Source organism: Nematolebias whitei, chromosome 18 (assembly GCF_014905685.2).
Source record: "Nematolebias whitei isolate Nwh7 chromosome 18, NemWhi1, whole genome shotgun sequence".
NCBI lineage: Eukaryota > Metazoa > Chordata > Actinopteri > Cyprinodontiformes > Rivulidae > Nematolebias > Nematolebias whitei.
This window is the reverse complement of record NC_056515.1, coordinates 34,112,854-34,126,770: the sequence shown is the minus strand read 5'-3', so window position 1 is coordinate 34,126,770 and position 13,917 is coordinate 34,112,854. Positions and strand designations below refer to the sequence as shown.

At 37.4% G+C, this 13,917-nt stretch overlaps 1 protein-coding gene across 2 annotated transcripts in view; it reads left to right on the top strand.

Annotated features, from left to right (window-relative positions):
• palm2akap2 (palm2 and akap2 fusion) overlaps nt 1–13,917 on the top strand; it is a gene marked incomplete at its 5' end in the record, with an annotated part of 52,513 nt that overhangs the window by 11,669 nt on the left and 26,927 nt on the right. For both annotated transcript variants that reach the window (XM_037692119.1, XM_037692118.1), the window contains 2 exon segments: nt 3,955–4,035; nt 11,188–11,309. In XM_037692119.1, coding sequence (XP_037548047.1) covers nt 3,955–4,035; nt 11,188–11,309 — 203 coding nt within the window.

Sequence of the window (13,917 nt, the reverse complement as noted above, 5' to 3'; positions counted from 1 at the left end):
GACATCTACACATCTAGATGCAGGAAGAGAGACACCTGCATCATGAAGGACCCCACTCACTCAGCTCACGTACTTTTTGCCACGCTCCCCTCAGGAAGGAGGTTAGGAGGCATTGAGTGTAGAACCACTAGACTGAGGAACAGCTTCTACCCTGAGGCTGTTAGATTCATGAATATCTAAGCAGGATAATCACAATGAAAAATCCCATCATGTTGCTGTGTTCATTCGTACTCATCTGCTCACACAGACTCGTGTTCGTGCTGCTGTTCGGTGTATTGTTTTTATTGTTTTTATGCTATTAGTGCTTAGCATATTTTTAGTTTATGTTTTTCTTAGTTTATATCTTAGATCTTATTACGGTTTTTCTTTTACATTTTATTGTGGGATGTAACTGGGACCCTGAGTACACAATCCCGTTGCACCACATGCACCACATGTGGTGTGAATGACAATAAAGAAACTCTGCTATACATTAAACCTATAGCAAGTTTGACAATAAAACATAAAAATGAATGCATAGCATGAATACATGATCCAGTGGTTTCATTGGTTTAATGTGATTTAAAAAATAAAAAAAAATTATAATGAAGCTTGGATTTTGGTTGCAGCTCAGTGGTCAGTGCAGCGGTGTTGTAAACATGAGGCTACAGGTTCAAACCCAGGTAGTATCAGGAGTGGCATCTGGTGTAAAACAGTTACCAAATGTTGTTTGTGTAAGTTCATCCGCTATGATGATACCTGCAGAAACGAGCGGCTGAAAGTAAAACATCTATTTGGATTTAATGTCTCGTGGCGTTCTTGTTCTGATTATTTACTTCCTGTTTTATATTTTAAAACCATTTCCTTTGTACCAATCAAAGGATTGATTATTTCCACTGCCGTTGATTGTTCACACCTGATTCAAATTCTGTTGATTACTCCTTGTCAGTTTTTTGTGTTTAGCTTTGCTGCAGTCTGTTACACTCCTAGAGGCTTTTGGCCTTTTTATTTCTGTTATTTCATCATTAACTACCACACACTTCTTCTTGTTCATCACTGTTCTAAGACCTTGGATTTCACCAGTGAGTGCTGTGTTTGTGTTCATGATAAAGTACCGCTAATAACTTTTTGACAGTGCATCAATTAAATATAACGTTAAGTTTATTCACATGTTGACGCCGCACATCGCCTTAGAATAGTTTCATGAATAGAGGACTTGTGTGTGTCTGTGTGTTCTGCACTGCACATTTTAAATTGTGTTTTTTTTTCTCTATACATGTCATATGTATGTATTTGTAGGCATGTTTTGCCCACTCCTCAGCCACATGCCCTCAACATCCCCTGACATCTGGCATCCATAGCACTTAAGACTCCGACTGTACATCACAAACCATGGGAACTGCTGTTTTATAGGTTGCTGTGGTGTATGTGTGTGTGTGGATGTGCATGCATGTTTGCAGCAGAGAGATGGGGAAAAGACATAAATGACCTCAGCTCTGTTGCAGATGTTTTTTTCAGCCTTGATCCAGTTCTAAAAATTAATCTAGTCAAGATTGCTTTGAAGGGAAGACAGAAAAAAGCAGCTCTCTACTGTATGTGCAAAGAACCACCTCAGTTCTGCTGCACTCATTTTCTGGCACCAGATGACACTTCTCACACCACACATCGTACTTTAGCTGGAAGGTGGTGCAGGCATGCATCCAAAGTACAACACATTATTTATTCATAGCCGAAACAAAACTACTACCAAGGCAGATTTTTTTTCCCATTTGCTACACCCCAATTACTAAGTAGTTGTTTATCCAAATATAAATGAAGACTCTTGAAAAGGGTCGACCATGTGAAGTGTATGAGGTGAAATTGTAACTAGAACATAGCAACACTTTCTCTTTTCTGTCTGGTTATGTGGTGAAGTTCCTAGTAGTTATTGGTTGTCTTCATATTATGGACCAAGCCCATTAGTAAAATACCTAACAAGTCAAACTGTGGAGCATTTGTAGTTTCTGTCTTTTCCATAAACCAGTGGACCACCTGTTTACCATTTAGTTTTGCTGAGGACCTTGTTAAGTTTAGTCTACCTGGGGTTTCTGCACATATTTCAGTGACATGAATCTCTATAGTTGTGCCCCATAGATGAGCAGGATCACCAGTAAGGTATGAGGTGCCAAAGTCTTGGCATTGCTTCCAATCTTGGCATAAAGTCAAAGTTTCCAGACTCTGCCAAAGGTGGTCTTGTCCTGAAATGTTTTATATTGCTCAACAGAATGTTAAGGTCAATTCTGTTTTGAGTTGACTACTTTTTTTTCTTTTTACAATTGTTGTGATTTACTGGCCTCATCATAACGCCCATGGAGCGATTATTCATTCAATTATTATTCTTCCCCTTACCTATGATATTAAAATGTTCAGGGTAGTAACAGACAGCATGAAACAGCTGAAACAAAAAGCAAAAATAGCTTCCCCTACTTTGAGCTATAGGCTCAAACAGCATGGGGGCACAGACAGTAGATAAGGCAAGTCTGTGATCGAAAGGTTGTCAATTGGAACCCCCAGACCAACATCAAAATGTGGATGGGTAAGGTGAAACACCCACACCTACCTCCACCATGGTTTGCCCCCACTCTGGGTCCTTGAACAAGGCCATCTGCTCCCCTGGACACCCAAGATGGCAGCTCTCTGCTCCACACAGAGGGATGTGGTTGTGTCAGGAAGGGCATCCAGCGTAAAACCAATTGCCAAGTATTTGTGCAAGATAGTTCGCTGTGGCGACCCCTGATGATGGGAGCAACCAATAGAAGAAGCATGGAGCGACGATTCCCAGTGAGAGCTTGGAGCAGAATTGGTACACTTTTGTGTAAAAAAACAATAAATAAATCATACAGTTGAGGTAGTCTGATTAGTTACGTCTTGAATGTTGTTTTATGATGTTTTTGATTGCATACTCATCTGAGAGCCCAGAGTGGGCCCCCAAACTTGTTGGAAGGGGATAGTTGACAACTGGTAGCATAATTAGTGTTGAGTATTTTTCATAAAGGCACTTCATGAAGAAGAACATGTTCATTCTTTCTCTTTCAGTTTTTACCTGAATTTGAAGTAAAATGAGATTCTGCAATAGAGCTGTTGTTTTAGTTTGATCCTCTCATGATTTTTGTTCTCACTGTGTCCAGATCTCCTTTTTATGCCAAGTCACTCCTACTGTACTTTCACTTAAACATGGTCCAGAGTTTATCCACATTTGGGGGTTTTCCCTGCGAGCTATTTTTACCCAACAGGAAATGTCCCAGAAACCCTTGTTCTACTCCCACAGAAAAGGACTGAGAAATACAGCATTGCTCTGTACACAGTCTCAGTACCTCCTGCCCCTGTGCCCCATGAAGGCTTGCTCTGGGATGTCATTTTGTTTAGGTTTCCAGGCATTCTCAGTGTTTTATGGATAAGAATCCACATCCCATCAGTCCCTCAAGTCTTTTTAATAATATACCATACATCCAGCTTCTCTTCTACTTATTTTTCCATGAAATGAAGGATGCGTCTCTCAAGATCAAGATCCAACTAAGGTTTCAAGGCCTCTCCATATAACCAGTGAACCTTGACTCATCTCAAGCCTTGATAAGCTCTGACCTCCTGGTTTTCCAATGCTTTACTTCCTTTCAGTGTCCACATACAGCTCATTTTTGTCCCAATTTCTCTGGACTGGGGCATTTATTGAGTAGAGTTATTGGAGTTGTCTGCCACTGATGAATAAAATTCACGTAAACCCTAATTTCACTCAATGATCCTGTCTTGCAGATAATTTTAATAGACTTTCAAACATCCAATCAGCACAAGAGCATCATCACACATAATCCTGTCTCTTGGCTGTATTTTACTTTCTTCAGAATCCATCAAAGAATAAACCATACCAAACAAGTTTTATATTTTAAACAGTTCATTTTAAAGTAGCTGGCTCATTATATTTCCCCTTTTTTGTTATAGGAGAAGCGAAAAAGACAAGCCGAAATTGAGGACAAACGAAGTCAGCTTGACGATTTGGTGCTACAGCTTCAACATGTTAAGGTTAGTGTTTTTTTGTGTCTTTATGTTGTTTTGACTTTTAGGGGAAGGTCCTGCTTGAAGTATTGCATGCTTGAAGATTGTATGTGAGTGGTGTCCTCAATAACACTAAAAATGAACTGAGAATGAAATCACATTTGGCCTCAAAGGAATAAATGTAACCAAAAACTGTTTGGTGTTGCTCTTTGCTTTGCAAGCTGTCTTCAGTCAATATATTTTTAACTTACCGTACTAGCCGCCGTACAAGTCACACCACCTTATAAGTTGCATCAGTCCAAATATGTCTAATAAAGTGGAAAAAAACATAAATATGTCGCTTTGCGGTAAAAGTGACATCTATGATGCGTCACCGCTGACGCATCGGGTTTGTTACATGTCACCGCTGAGTCTGACCACCCGGAAATGTGAGGGGTGTTGTGCCAAAAATCTATTGGCTGCCAAATGGCAGCTGCAAGAGTGTGCACGGGAGGACTTTAACAAGAATTTAATAAGATTAACACAAAAACTATTATTTGTTAGCTCGAAATTATATCAAAGTTGTGTCTCAGTTGATCTTTTCCTTAATAAATGCACTTCGACTCTCATATCAGCTGCATTTCAAAAGTTGATTCGCAAAAGCGGGGCCGCGTTGTCCATTTCTTCGAAATTTAACAAGATAATCACCTAAAAACAATTATTTGTTTGCTCAAAACCATATCAAAGGTGTGTCTCAGTTGAACGTTTCCTTAATAAATGTACTTTAATGGTCAAATTAGCTGCATTTTGTCTGGGCGGCACGGCGAAATGCAGCTGATTTGAAGTTTGCTCCAGGAGTTCCGGAGCGAGACGAAGGTGGCTTAGTATGGCAATTCAAGTGTCTCATTAATAGCCACTTTTACCTATTAATAAGACACTTGGCTTGCCATATTACTTGAGGGCCCTCTAGTGGCTGAAAATGGTAGTGTTGAATATTTTTCATGTCAGAATGAATGAAATCGTCAGATCTCAGTCAAAAATTGGGTTATAAATATGGGGGAAAAACATAAATATGTTGTTTGGCTGTATAAGTCACAGGCATGCTAATTTATGCTACAAACTGTGACTTGTACAGCGAAAAAACACAACTTGTTTGTATATCTGCATTTTAGGGTCATGCATATTTCTTCTATGTCAGAAAAGTATGATAGAAATCCTTATTTGCTTTGCTTGATTACAAAGGTTTATCTTACGGCAAATGTCCAAGTTATCCAAGGTTTCCATGAACGTGATACATGAAAAATGGCAGCGTAGAAACAAACTAAAGTAACTTTTCCCGCAGCAGAGTTTAAACTGGCATATATGAAAAAAGCTTGAAATCCAGTGAACTCATCGTGTTCTCCGTTTGGTGTTTATTCGTGGCTTGGATTTACTCTTTCAGCTCAATAAAAGACAAACAAACCAAGGGATTGCATGTGAGCGATAAGAGAGAGGGCATTGTTTTTATGTTTAGGATCAAATTCAAATGTTGCCAATGCAGAGGAAGAGAGGAGAGTTCAGGTTAAGGTTAGACGAGAAAATAAATTAGTGTTCTCAAACGAAGCTCCAAAGATGCGATTAATAAGCACATTTGCATACAAATCTTAACAGTCTTTTATTTCTTCTGAAGGTGACCTTGAAATAGACAGCATGCTTTCAACGATCCACAATAAGCCCTTTTTTGGAGTGTTCTTCCATTCCTACATACTATTTCAGATTTGTTTAATCATCTTCTGAAGTCTTGGGCCGACAAGTATCCAAATGTCCACGTTTTATTGCTTATATTGTGCAGGTCTGTAAGAGCAGAGCTTCCCTTGGCTGAGACGGATGGGACCTTCTATTTCATTTTCAGAACATTTTAATCCAAACACAAATACAGCCACTAATATTTAAAGCCACACAAAACTGATAAATTGAGCTTTTTAACCTGATCTGATGAATAAAAAACTATTAGTTACTGGAAGAACACGTGAAAGTTGCAAGTTTTAAAGTACAATTAGCACGAGAAGCTGTAGTCTCATCACACATGGTGTATAATTTTTACACAATTTTTAATAGAGTAAAGGAAAATTTAAGTCCTAGACTTTAAGGTACATTTTATAAATTTACTTAATGAGTTGTGCTTTTCTTGTATGACACAGAAGGTTGTTTCGTTCCTTTTAAAAAAATAATTATTCGGAATATTTTGAAGCTCTTAAAGCTGTTTAGACTCAGGGTGGGTGAAGGCATATCTGTGGTGGCTCATAATGCTATGAGTATGTATGGTGGCCAACTTTTAATAATTGTATTAAAAACACATTCCAATCACTAATTAGAGTCAGTAAACAGATTTTGCATCAATGCAACCTTTTGTCAAAGAGGTTTAGTTCCACATACCAGTGTTTTCCAGGGTTTAACGCTCTTTTATAGATCATGGTACGTTAATGAAAGCCATGTGCATCTGTTGTTTCAGGCCAGGGAAAAATAAATTTAGTGAAATGCAAGCAGTAATGAAGGTTTAGCAGTTGTACCAGAGTTTTATTGTTCTACAGTCCACAGTTTGAACAAGGATAATGTACAAGAAGTTTATCTGAGCTGCAGTGTCTTTAAAAAAAAAAAAAAAAAAAGAGTATCCTAACCCGTGGAGCCTTTCCACATTTTGTCAACTTACAGCCACATAATTCAAAGCATTTTACTGGAATTTTATAAGATTAACAAACACATAATTATGTAGTATTGTGATGTGGAAGCAAATGTGTTTTTTTTTATTTGCGTGATCAAATGGCATCGAACACCAAGGAACGCTCCATACAGGTCAATGATAATGTGAAGTACTTCAAAGGTTATGGTTGTAACAAGAAAAAAATGTGGAAAAGTTCAAATATCATGAACAAGTTTTCATGATATTGTAGTCTTTAAACTGACTCCGCATACAATATTATGTCAAATTGACATGCAGCCAACGTTATTAGTGCTGTAGTTAATTACTAAAATGCATCTTTATTTTATCCTTTAAATATTTGAATGTACTTTTTTTGGCTTATGTTTTCCTTAAAAAAAAACAAAAAAAAAAAAACCAGTAGACATTTACCACTAACATCTCAAATGTCTTCTAGTACCGTACTTGCCGCCGTACACGTCGCTTTGCCGTATAAGCCGCATCTATTGTTCGTCACCGCTGACAACCCGGAAATGTGGGCTCGTTTTGAGCCAAAAATCGATTGGCTGCCAAATGGCAGCCGCGGGAGCGTGAACGGGAGGACTTTAACAAGAATTTAACAAAACTAACACTTAAAAACAATTATTTGTTTGCTCAAAATTATAGGAAAGTTGTGTCTCAGTTGAACTTTTCCTTAATAAATGCACTATATTGGTCAAATCAGCTGCATTTCGCCTGTGGTGCGGTGAAATACAGCGGTTTTGACGTTTGCTCATGGAGTTCCGGAGTGAGATGAAGGTGACCTGTATGGCAAGCCAAGTGTCTCATTAATAGCTACTTTTACCTATTAATGAGACACTTGGCTTGCCATATATTTTGAGGGCCCTCTAGTGGCTGAAAATGGTAGTGTTCAATATTTTCCATGGCAGAAAGAATGAAATTGTCAATCTCGGTCAAAAATTGGGTTATGAATATGAGAAAATCATATATACGTCGTTTCGCTGTAGAAGTCACAGGCATGCTAATTTATGCAAAAAACTGTGACTTAACAGTGAAAATTACAGTAGTTTAATTGTATTTAAAATATAGTAGTAATCTTTTAATGTATAAAAAGGTTTGTAAGCTCATTAACCTTTGTCATTAATTAAGTATTTACAGCCTGTTACATTAATTGAATGTTACTGGATCTAAAATACACCAAGCTAACCTTCATGCACACATTCTTAAGAATAATAAAAAACATGTTTACAGTCTTTATAGTTTTCTGCTCTTTGCAGTGTACAGTTAACAGGTGTAAAACACATTTATAGCTCTGTCTGAGGCACTGCTCCTCTTCTGATCCTTGCAGCCAGTCTGCTGCTCAGTTTAGCTCTCTTCTATAGGACTCTGGCAAAAGCTTGAATTCCAGATGTAATCAACATCTGCTAACACAGTCCCATTTTATGGCCATTACCTCTGAGTACCACACAGCATGGCAGCATGAAGAAGGCTTTGTTGGGAGCTCTCCAGAGACACAGCAGCCTGGGAGAGGAAACGGGGACTGGAGTCCAGAGATTTGATAAGAAGCTCAAGGCTGTGGGATTCAAGCCTCTGAGAATGGAGGCGTTGATCTGAGTCTGGGGCTGTGTAAACATCAACAGTCAGGAGTAAAACTTTGTCTCAACAAGCGCTCTGTGGAGACGTAATTACCTCAAAAATTGTGGATTTATTCCTTAGAATTCATGCTTTGTTCTGATGTTTTTGTGATATTCTTAAAGTTTGTCTTTCATTTCAGATGAAAGGCACAAACCGCCTCCCACCCATAAAAGTGTTCAGTTCTATTTACTTCACCCATAAAAGGTTATTTCTCATTAGAAAACTGCTATACATCCAACAAATGTATAAATACCTGCTGACTGAAGTTAGAAGGTTGTGTGAATGCTGACTCAGCATTCCTGTTTAAACTTTTTGAATGTCTTATACGCATCACCATCTACGTGTAACTGGTGCACCCTTGAAAAGAACTAAAGAAAATCACACAGATTTTCGCTTGGATGAATAGTTTTTAAGCAAATATCAAATTAAATAACTGCTTGACATATAAAATCAATAATAATACAAACATCACGTTCCTACATGGCTCTACATAACCGCTTATTCTTTCTGCTATTATAACCATACCTATATCCGAACATTCACCTTGGTTAAGAATAGTTTGCAATGACTTTCAGTTTTTGTAACTTTTATACTCCTTAAAGAAGTTATGTTTACAAAATACAAAAGAAATATAAAGACATTATCTATTGAACTCTAACAAAAACATTTATTTTTTGTCAGTTTTTGCTGTATTTTTGTATTTGAGCACCTTTTAGCTTCTGTCTTGCTCATTTTAGCTTTTAGCTATGGTTTGGCTAAATTTAGCTTTTTGCTACTGTTCCGCTCGTTTTAGACTTTGCTACTGTTTGGCTACATTCAGCGTGTGTTTTGCTTTTGGTAACTGTCTTTTCTAATTTTAGTTTTTAGCTATGTAAGGTTTGTGAAGGATGATACTCAGATGAAGACAGACTCAGAGGTTAAACTAAAAAAAAATTATTTCAACAAACAAAACAAAATGGCTGCCATGGCAGCAAAAACAAAGTAATACAACAAACTTCAAATGATTACAATAAAAAACACAAACCTTTGGGGCACAGAGGCCAAATAATGCTGAACTGGACTGAATAAATAGAACAGAAGTAAGCGGGAAAAGAAAACACCTTGGATGATTACTGATTAGGAACAGGTGAGGGTGGTAGACGAAATGGAAAAAACACTGAGGAAAGTGACCATAGGTAAATAGTGGCACAAGGAGGACTGGGAAACAGAAACAAGACCTACTTACAAACCTCAAATACACATAACGATCAAGTACAAAAACGTATAGGGATTTAAACTGATGGGGAAATACATAGCTGCCCACTGCTCCACCTGGGTATATCCCAGGTGTGATGGGTTAAATAAAGAGAACCAATTTCACACACAGCACGTATACTTACTGTATTTTCTGTGTCATTAATAGTCACTTTTACCTATTACATGATACAACGGCATTCCATATCCTCGAGTGCCATCTAGCAGCTGACAATGGTAGTGTTCAATATTTTCAGTCAGAATGAATGAAAATGGTCATATCTCAGCCAAAAATTGGTTCATAACTATGAGAAAAAAATCCATAAATATGTTGCTTCGGTGTATAAGTCGCAGGGCATGCAAATGATTTTTAAAAAAAACTGCAACCTATAGGGCAAAAAATGTGTTATACATTATACACAAGTAACCAAACCCAAAAGACAAAAAAATAAACCATAAAATAAACAGGAATAGGATAAACTCAATAAACTGAAGAAACAGAAAAACAGATTTTGCTGCATTTAACGCTTGGCTTCCAATTAAATTATTACATTTAGCTAATTTGCCTGTTTTAGTTTTCAAGTATTTTGCTCATTTGAGCTTGTAGCTACTATTTTGCTGTTGAAATATATATATTTTTTTTAATCCATGGCAGATTTGTGCTCGTGTCAGCTGAGCCCAGCAGCAGCCACATTCTGGCAGCAGCTGGCAAAATGCTTCAGAATTGTTTCGGCAGCTTCTTTTTTTTACTGTGTGTGGAAGAACCTCTAACTGTTGATTGTCAGCTCTCCAAAAACAATTTGAGTGTAAACAGCTAAAGGTGAAGTTAAGTGTTCGTGCTCAACAGTGTTGTGGTAACAAAACAAATCTGAAGCTACAGATGGAGCCATTAGTCACATAAACAGCAGTCAGTTTTATAAAACGTTAAAGAAATCCAGCAGGACCGGCTCCCTTGCTGTCAAAATGTTCTAAGATTTTATCACACCTGCTTTAGATTGTGAATCTTAGGATAATAAACACATTCAAATGTTTATGAATCTAGATCTACTGAATCACTGGAGCCCATTTTGTAGCATCAGAGTGTGTGTTATCTTATCTTATAATAGTCTCAGTGAGTATTTGTTAGGTAATGTCTCATATGCATTCATTCAAGGAATACTACGTTTTAGATTTAGTTTTCCTTTAACAAAAATACATTAACAAAAGGGGTCATTTTGTGGAGTCGGAGACCTAAGGGCAAGGTATTTTTGTTAAGCCTAATATTCTCATCCAGGCTGACAATTAAGACAATTGTCCTGTAGAGGAAATGGGTGAGTTCACATTTGGCTTCTAAAACTGGAAGAAAACAACCAAGATATGGTCCAGAAAAACACCCCTTCTGATAAGAAACCCATCTTCAACACACTTGCATTTGAAGCGCTTTAAATCAAAAAATATATCAAACAACATGTGATGCAAGAATGCCATCATAAACAAAAACAACAATAATTTACGGCACAATCAAATATTTAATGTATGTGGGAATTTTTTTCAAAATGTTTTCTCTCTTTTAGTGTTGTTCAACTTTAAACGGCTAATTAGTTTCCCAGCCTTGTCAGACTTTGTACGTCTCGTACGACTCCCTTGAAGCGCTGATGTCTTTGTGTCCTCCGCAGTCCAAAGCCATGCGTGAGCGATGGCTCCTCCAGGGAATGGGAGCAGAGGAAGAGGAGGCCCGGCGGAAACAGTTGGAGAAGGACGAAGAACAAGGGAAAATGCTTGAAAATATGATACATAGGTACGGTAATAATGTTTAAAATACGTTGGTTTGTTCTGCCCTTTGTCACGATTGGTCATTCAACAGAAAACACAGAGAACTAGAGAAATTGTATTTCCTGTGAAAATGCAGTGTGAATGTTTAAGAACTTGCTAAACAAACAGCTGAAATGACCAAAAACAACATGCTGACATGTAGCTGAAAATGTAGAACAAGTGCAAATCAGCAGGCGAAAGTAGAAAGAACACAAAAGTTGAAACGAGTGGAAAAAATGTGGATATTAGCTGAAAAAGCTAATATTGGCATAAAAACAATCAAATAGTAGGTGAAATAACTGAATCTTGCAGAAATAAACTGAAACGAGCATAACAAGCTGAAATGAGCAGAAAGAAGTTAATTAGGCTGAAAGTAGCAAAAATTACCATAAAAACTTGAATTTATCAGAAAACAACTGAAATTAGCTAAAATGTGCTAAAACGCTAGCTGTAAAGGTAGAACAAGCTTAAATTAGCAGAAAAAAGCAGAAAGAACATGTTTGCCCAATTAGGCTGAAAGAAGCAGAAATGAGCACAAAAAGTGGAAATTACCTAAAAAAAGAGATGAAATTAACATAAAACCAAATTAAAAGTAGCTTAAAAAACAGAAAGAATCTGAAATTACCAGTAGGAAGTGGAGAAAGCACATTTTTACTGAATAAGCTGCTTTTTTTAATGAGTGCAACAAAAGTGGAATTATCTAAAACAAGCTAAAATTAGCATGAAAACAGCTAAATAGTAGCTGAAATAACTGAAACTAACAGAAATAAGCTGAGACAAGCATAACAAGCTGAAATTAGCAGAAAGAAGTTTATTTGGCTGAAAGTAGCAAAAATTATCATGAAAAACTTGAATTTATCTGAAAACAGCTGAAATTAGCTAAAATGTACTAAAAAGCTAGCTGAAAAGGTAGAACACGCTTCATTAAAAAGCAGAAAGAACATGTTGCCCAATTAGGCTGAAAGAAGCAGAAATTATCACAAAAATTGGAAATTATCTGAAAAAAGCAGAACTTAGCGTAAAACCAGCCGAAAAATAGCTAAAAAAAACAATGATGCTAAAATTACCAGAAGGAAGCACATTTTTACTGAATTAGGCTGAAAAAATTAAACGAGTGCAATAAAAGTGGAATTAGCTGAAAAAGCTAAAATTATAATAAAACAGCTTAATAGTAGCTGAAATAGCAGAAAAAACTGAAACTTGCAGAAATAAGCTAAAAGGAGCATAACAGACTGAAATTGGCAGAAAGAAGTTAGAAGAAGCACAAAAAGGTTGTAGTTAGCAGAAAGAATCTGAAAGGAGCACAAAACAGCTGAAAAAAAAACTGATGAAATTAGCTGAAAGTAGCTGGAAAAAAGTTAAAATTTGCTCAAGGAAGCTGAAAGAAGTTCGGCCAGACCAAATGAATGAACGAGCTGAACATTTTGATATAAGATTTGTTGAAATAGCCCGAAAATTGTGGAACGAGAAAGATGCCTAAAAACATATGGAAGAAAAATGGATCACAATAGGGTGAATGCTTCATAAACATTCACACAATAAGAGAAAGCGTAAAAACTCGAAGTGGAAACAAAGTGTTCAAGTGAGAGTGGACTATAACTCTTAAAGGAAGCAGAGATGTTTAGAAGGAGAAGAAATACAGAGATGGTTGAAAGGCTGGGAAAAGTGTGTGATGTGATACATGAACTTCCTGTGTTTGGCTTTAGGAGGAGCTTCCTGATTCTCATTTAGTATTTCAGTAAGACAGTCACTTATTCCCTTGTGAAGTGGGGCATGAGATCATGCGGTGAATAAAGCACCAGCCAGCTCTCGTCATCGTGATGCTGGGTGTGAGGTTTGAACTGGGCTGCTCAGCCTTCTCTGAAACAAAGAGAAGCCGACTGAGATTAACGTCAGAAGACATGTTCTCCGAAATGAGAAGCTTTATCACATACAGTGAGAAGAAATGAGATTTAAGCACTTCAGAAGTGCTTAAATGCTTTCACATCAGTAATATATAAATGATAGCTTAAAGACTGACTGGTCTTTGTGACCATTTTGTGAAAGAGCCTATTGATATATGTTAAAAGAAAACACAACTTCAAAATTGCCCCGACTATTCCTTTAAAATACTGCTGAATAAATACGTTTTGAAGTGATGGAGATCACGGGGTCTGTTTGTTCACTCCCTCTCCACCTCCTCGTCCATCACCTACTGCATGGAAGGCTCTGTAAAACGCTGGAGGCTATCACTCGCGCTGCAGTAACATCAACAGAATGCTCCGTGAGGAACACTGGAGCTGGATGTGGCTCTGGTGTAAACAGAGCAGCAGTGAATGGTCAAAGAGGCAGCACTGTTGGCAACAGTAGAGTTGTGACTGCCGAGCTGTTCCGTGTGAATCACTTCATTCAGTTATGGTAAAAGAGCTGCCGTCTCACAGACATATTGCACTTTGTGGTTTTAATTACTTACAAAAGCAATTGAGCGTTTAACAGTGCTGCATGTGTCTGGTTTCTTTCACTCTGTTGTGTTTATTTATATTGTATTTAGTGTAGAGCCTTTTGAATTAGTTAGTTTAGGGATGAATGAAGCTGTTTGTCAGAAATTACCGTTT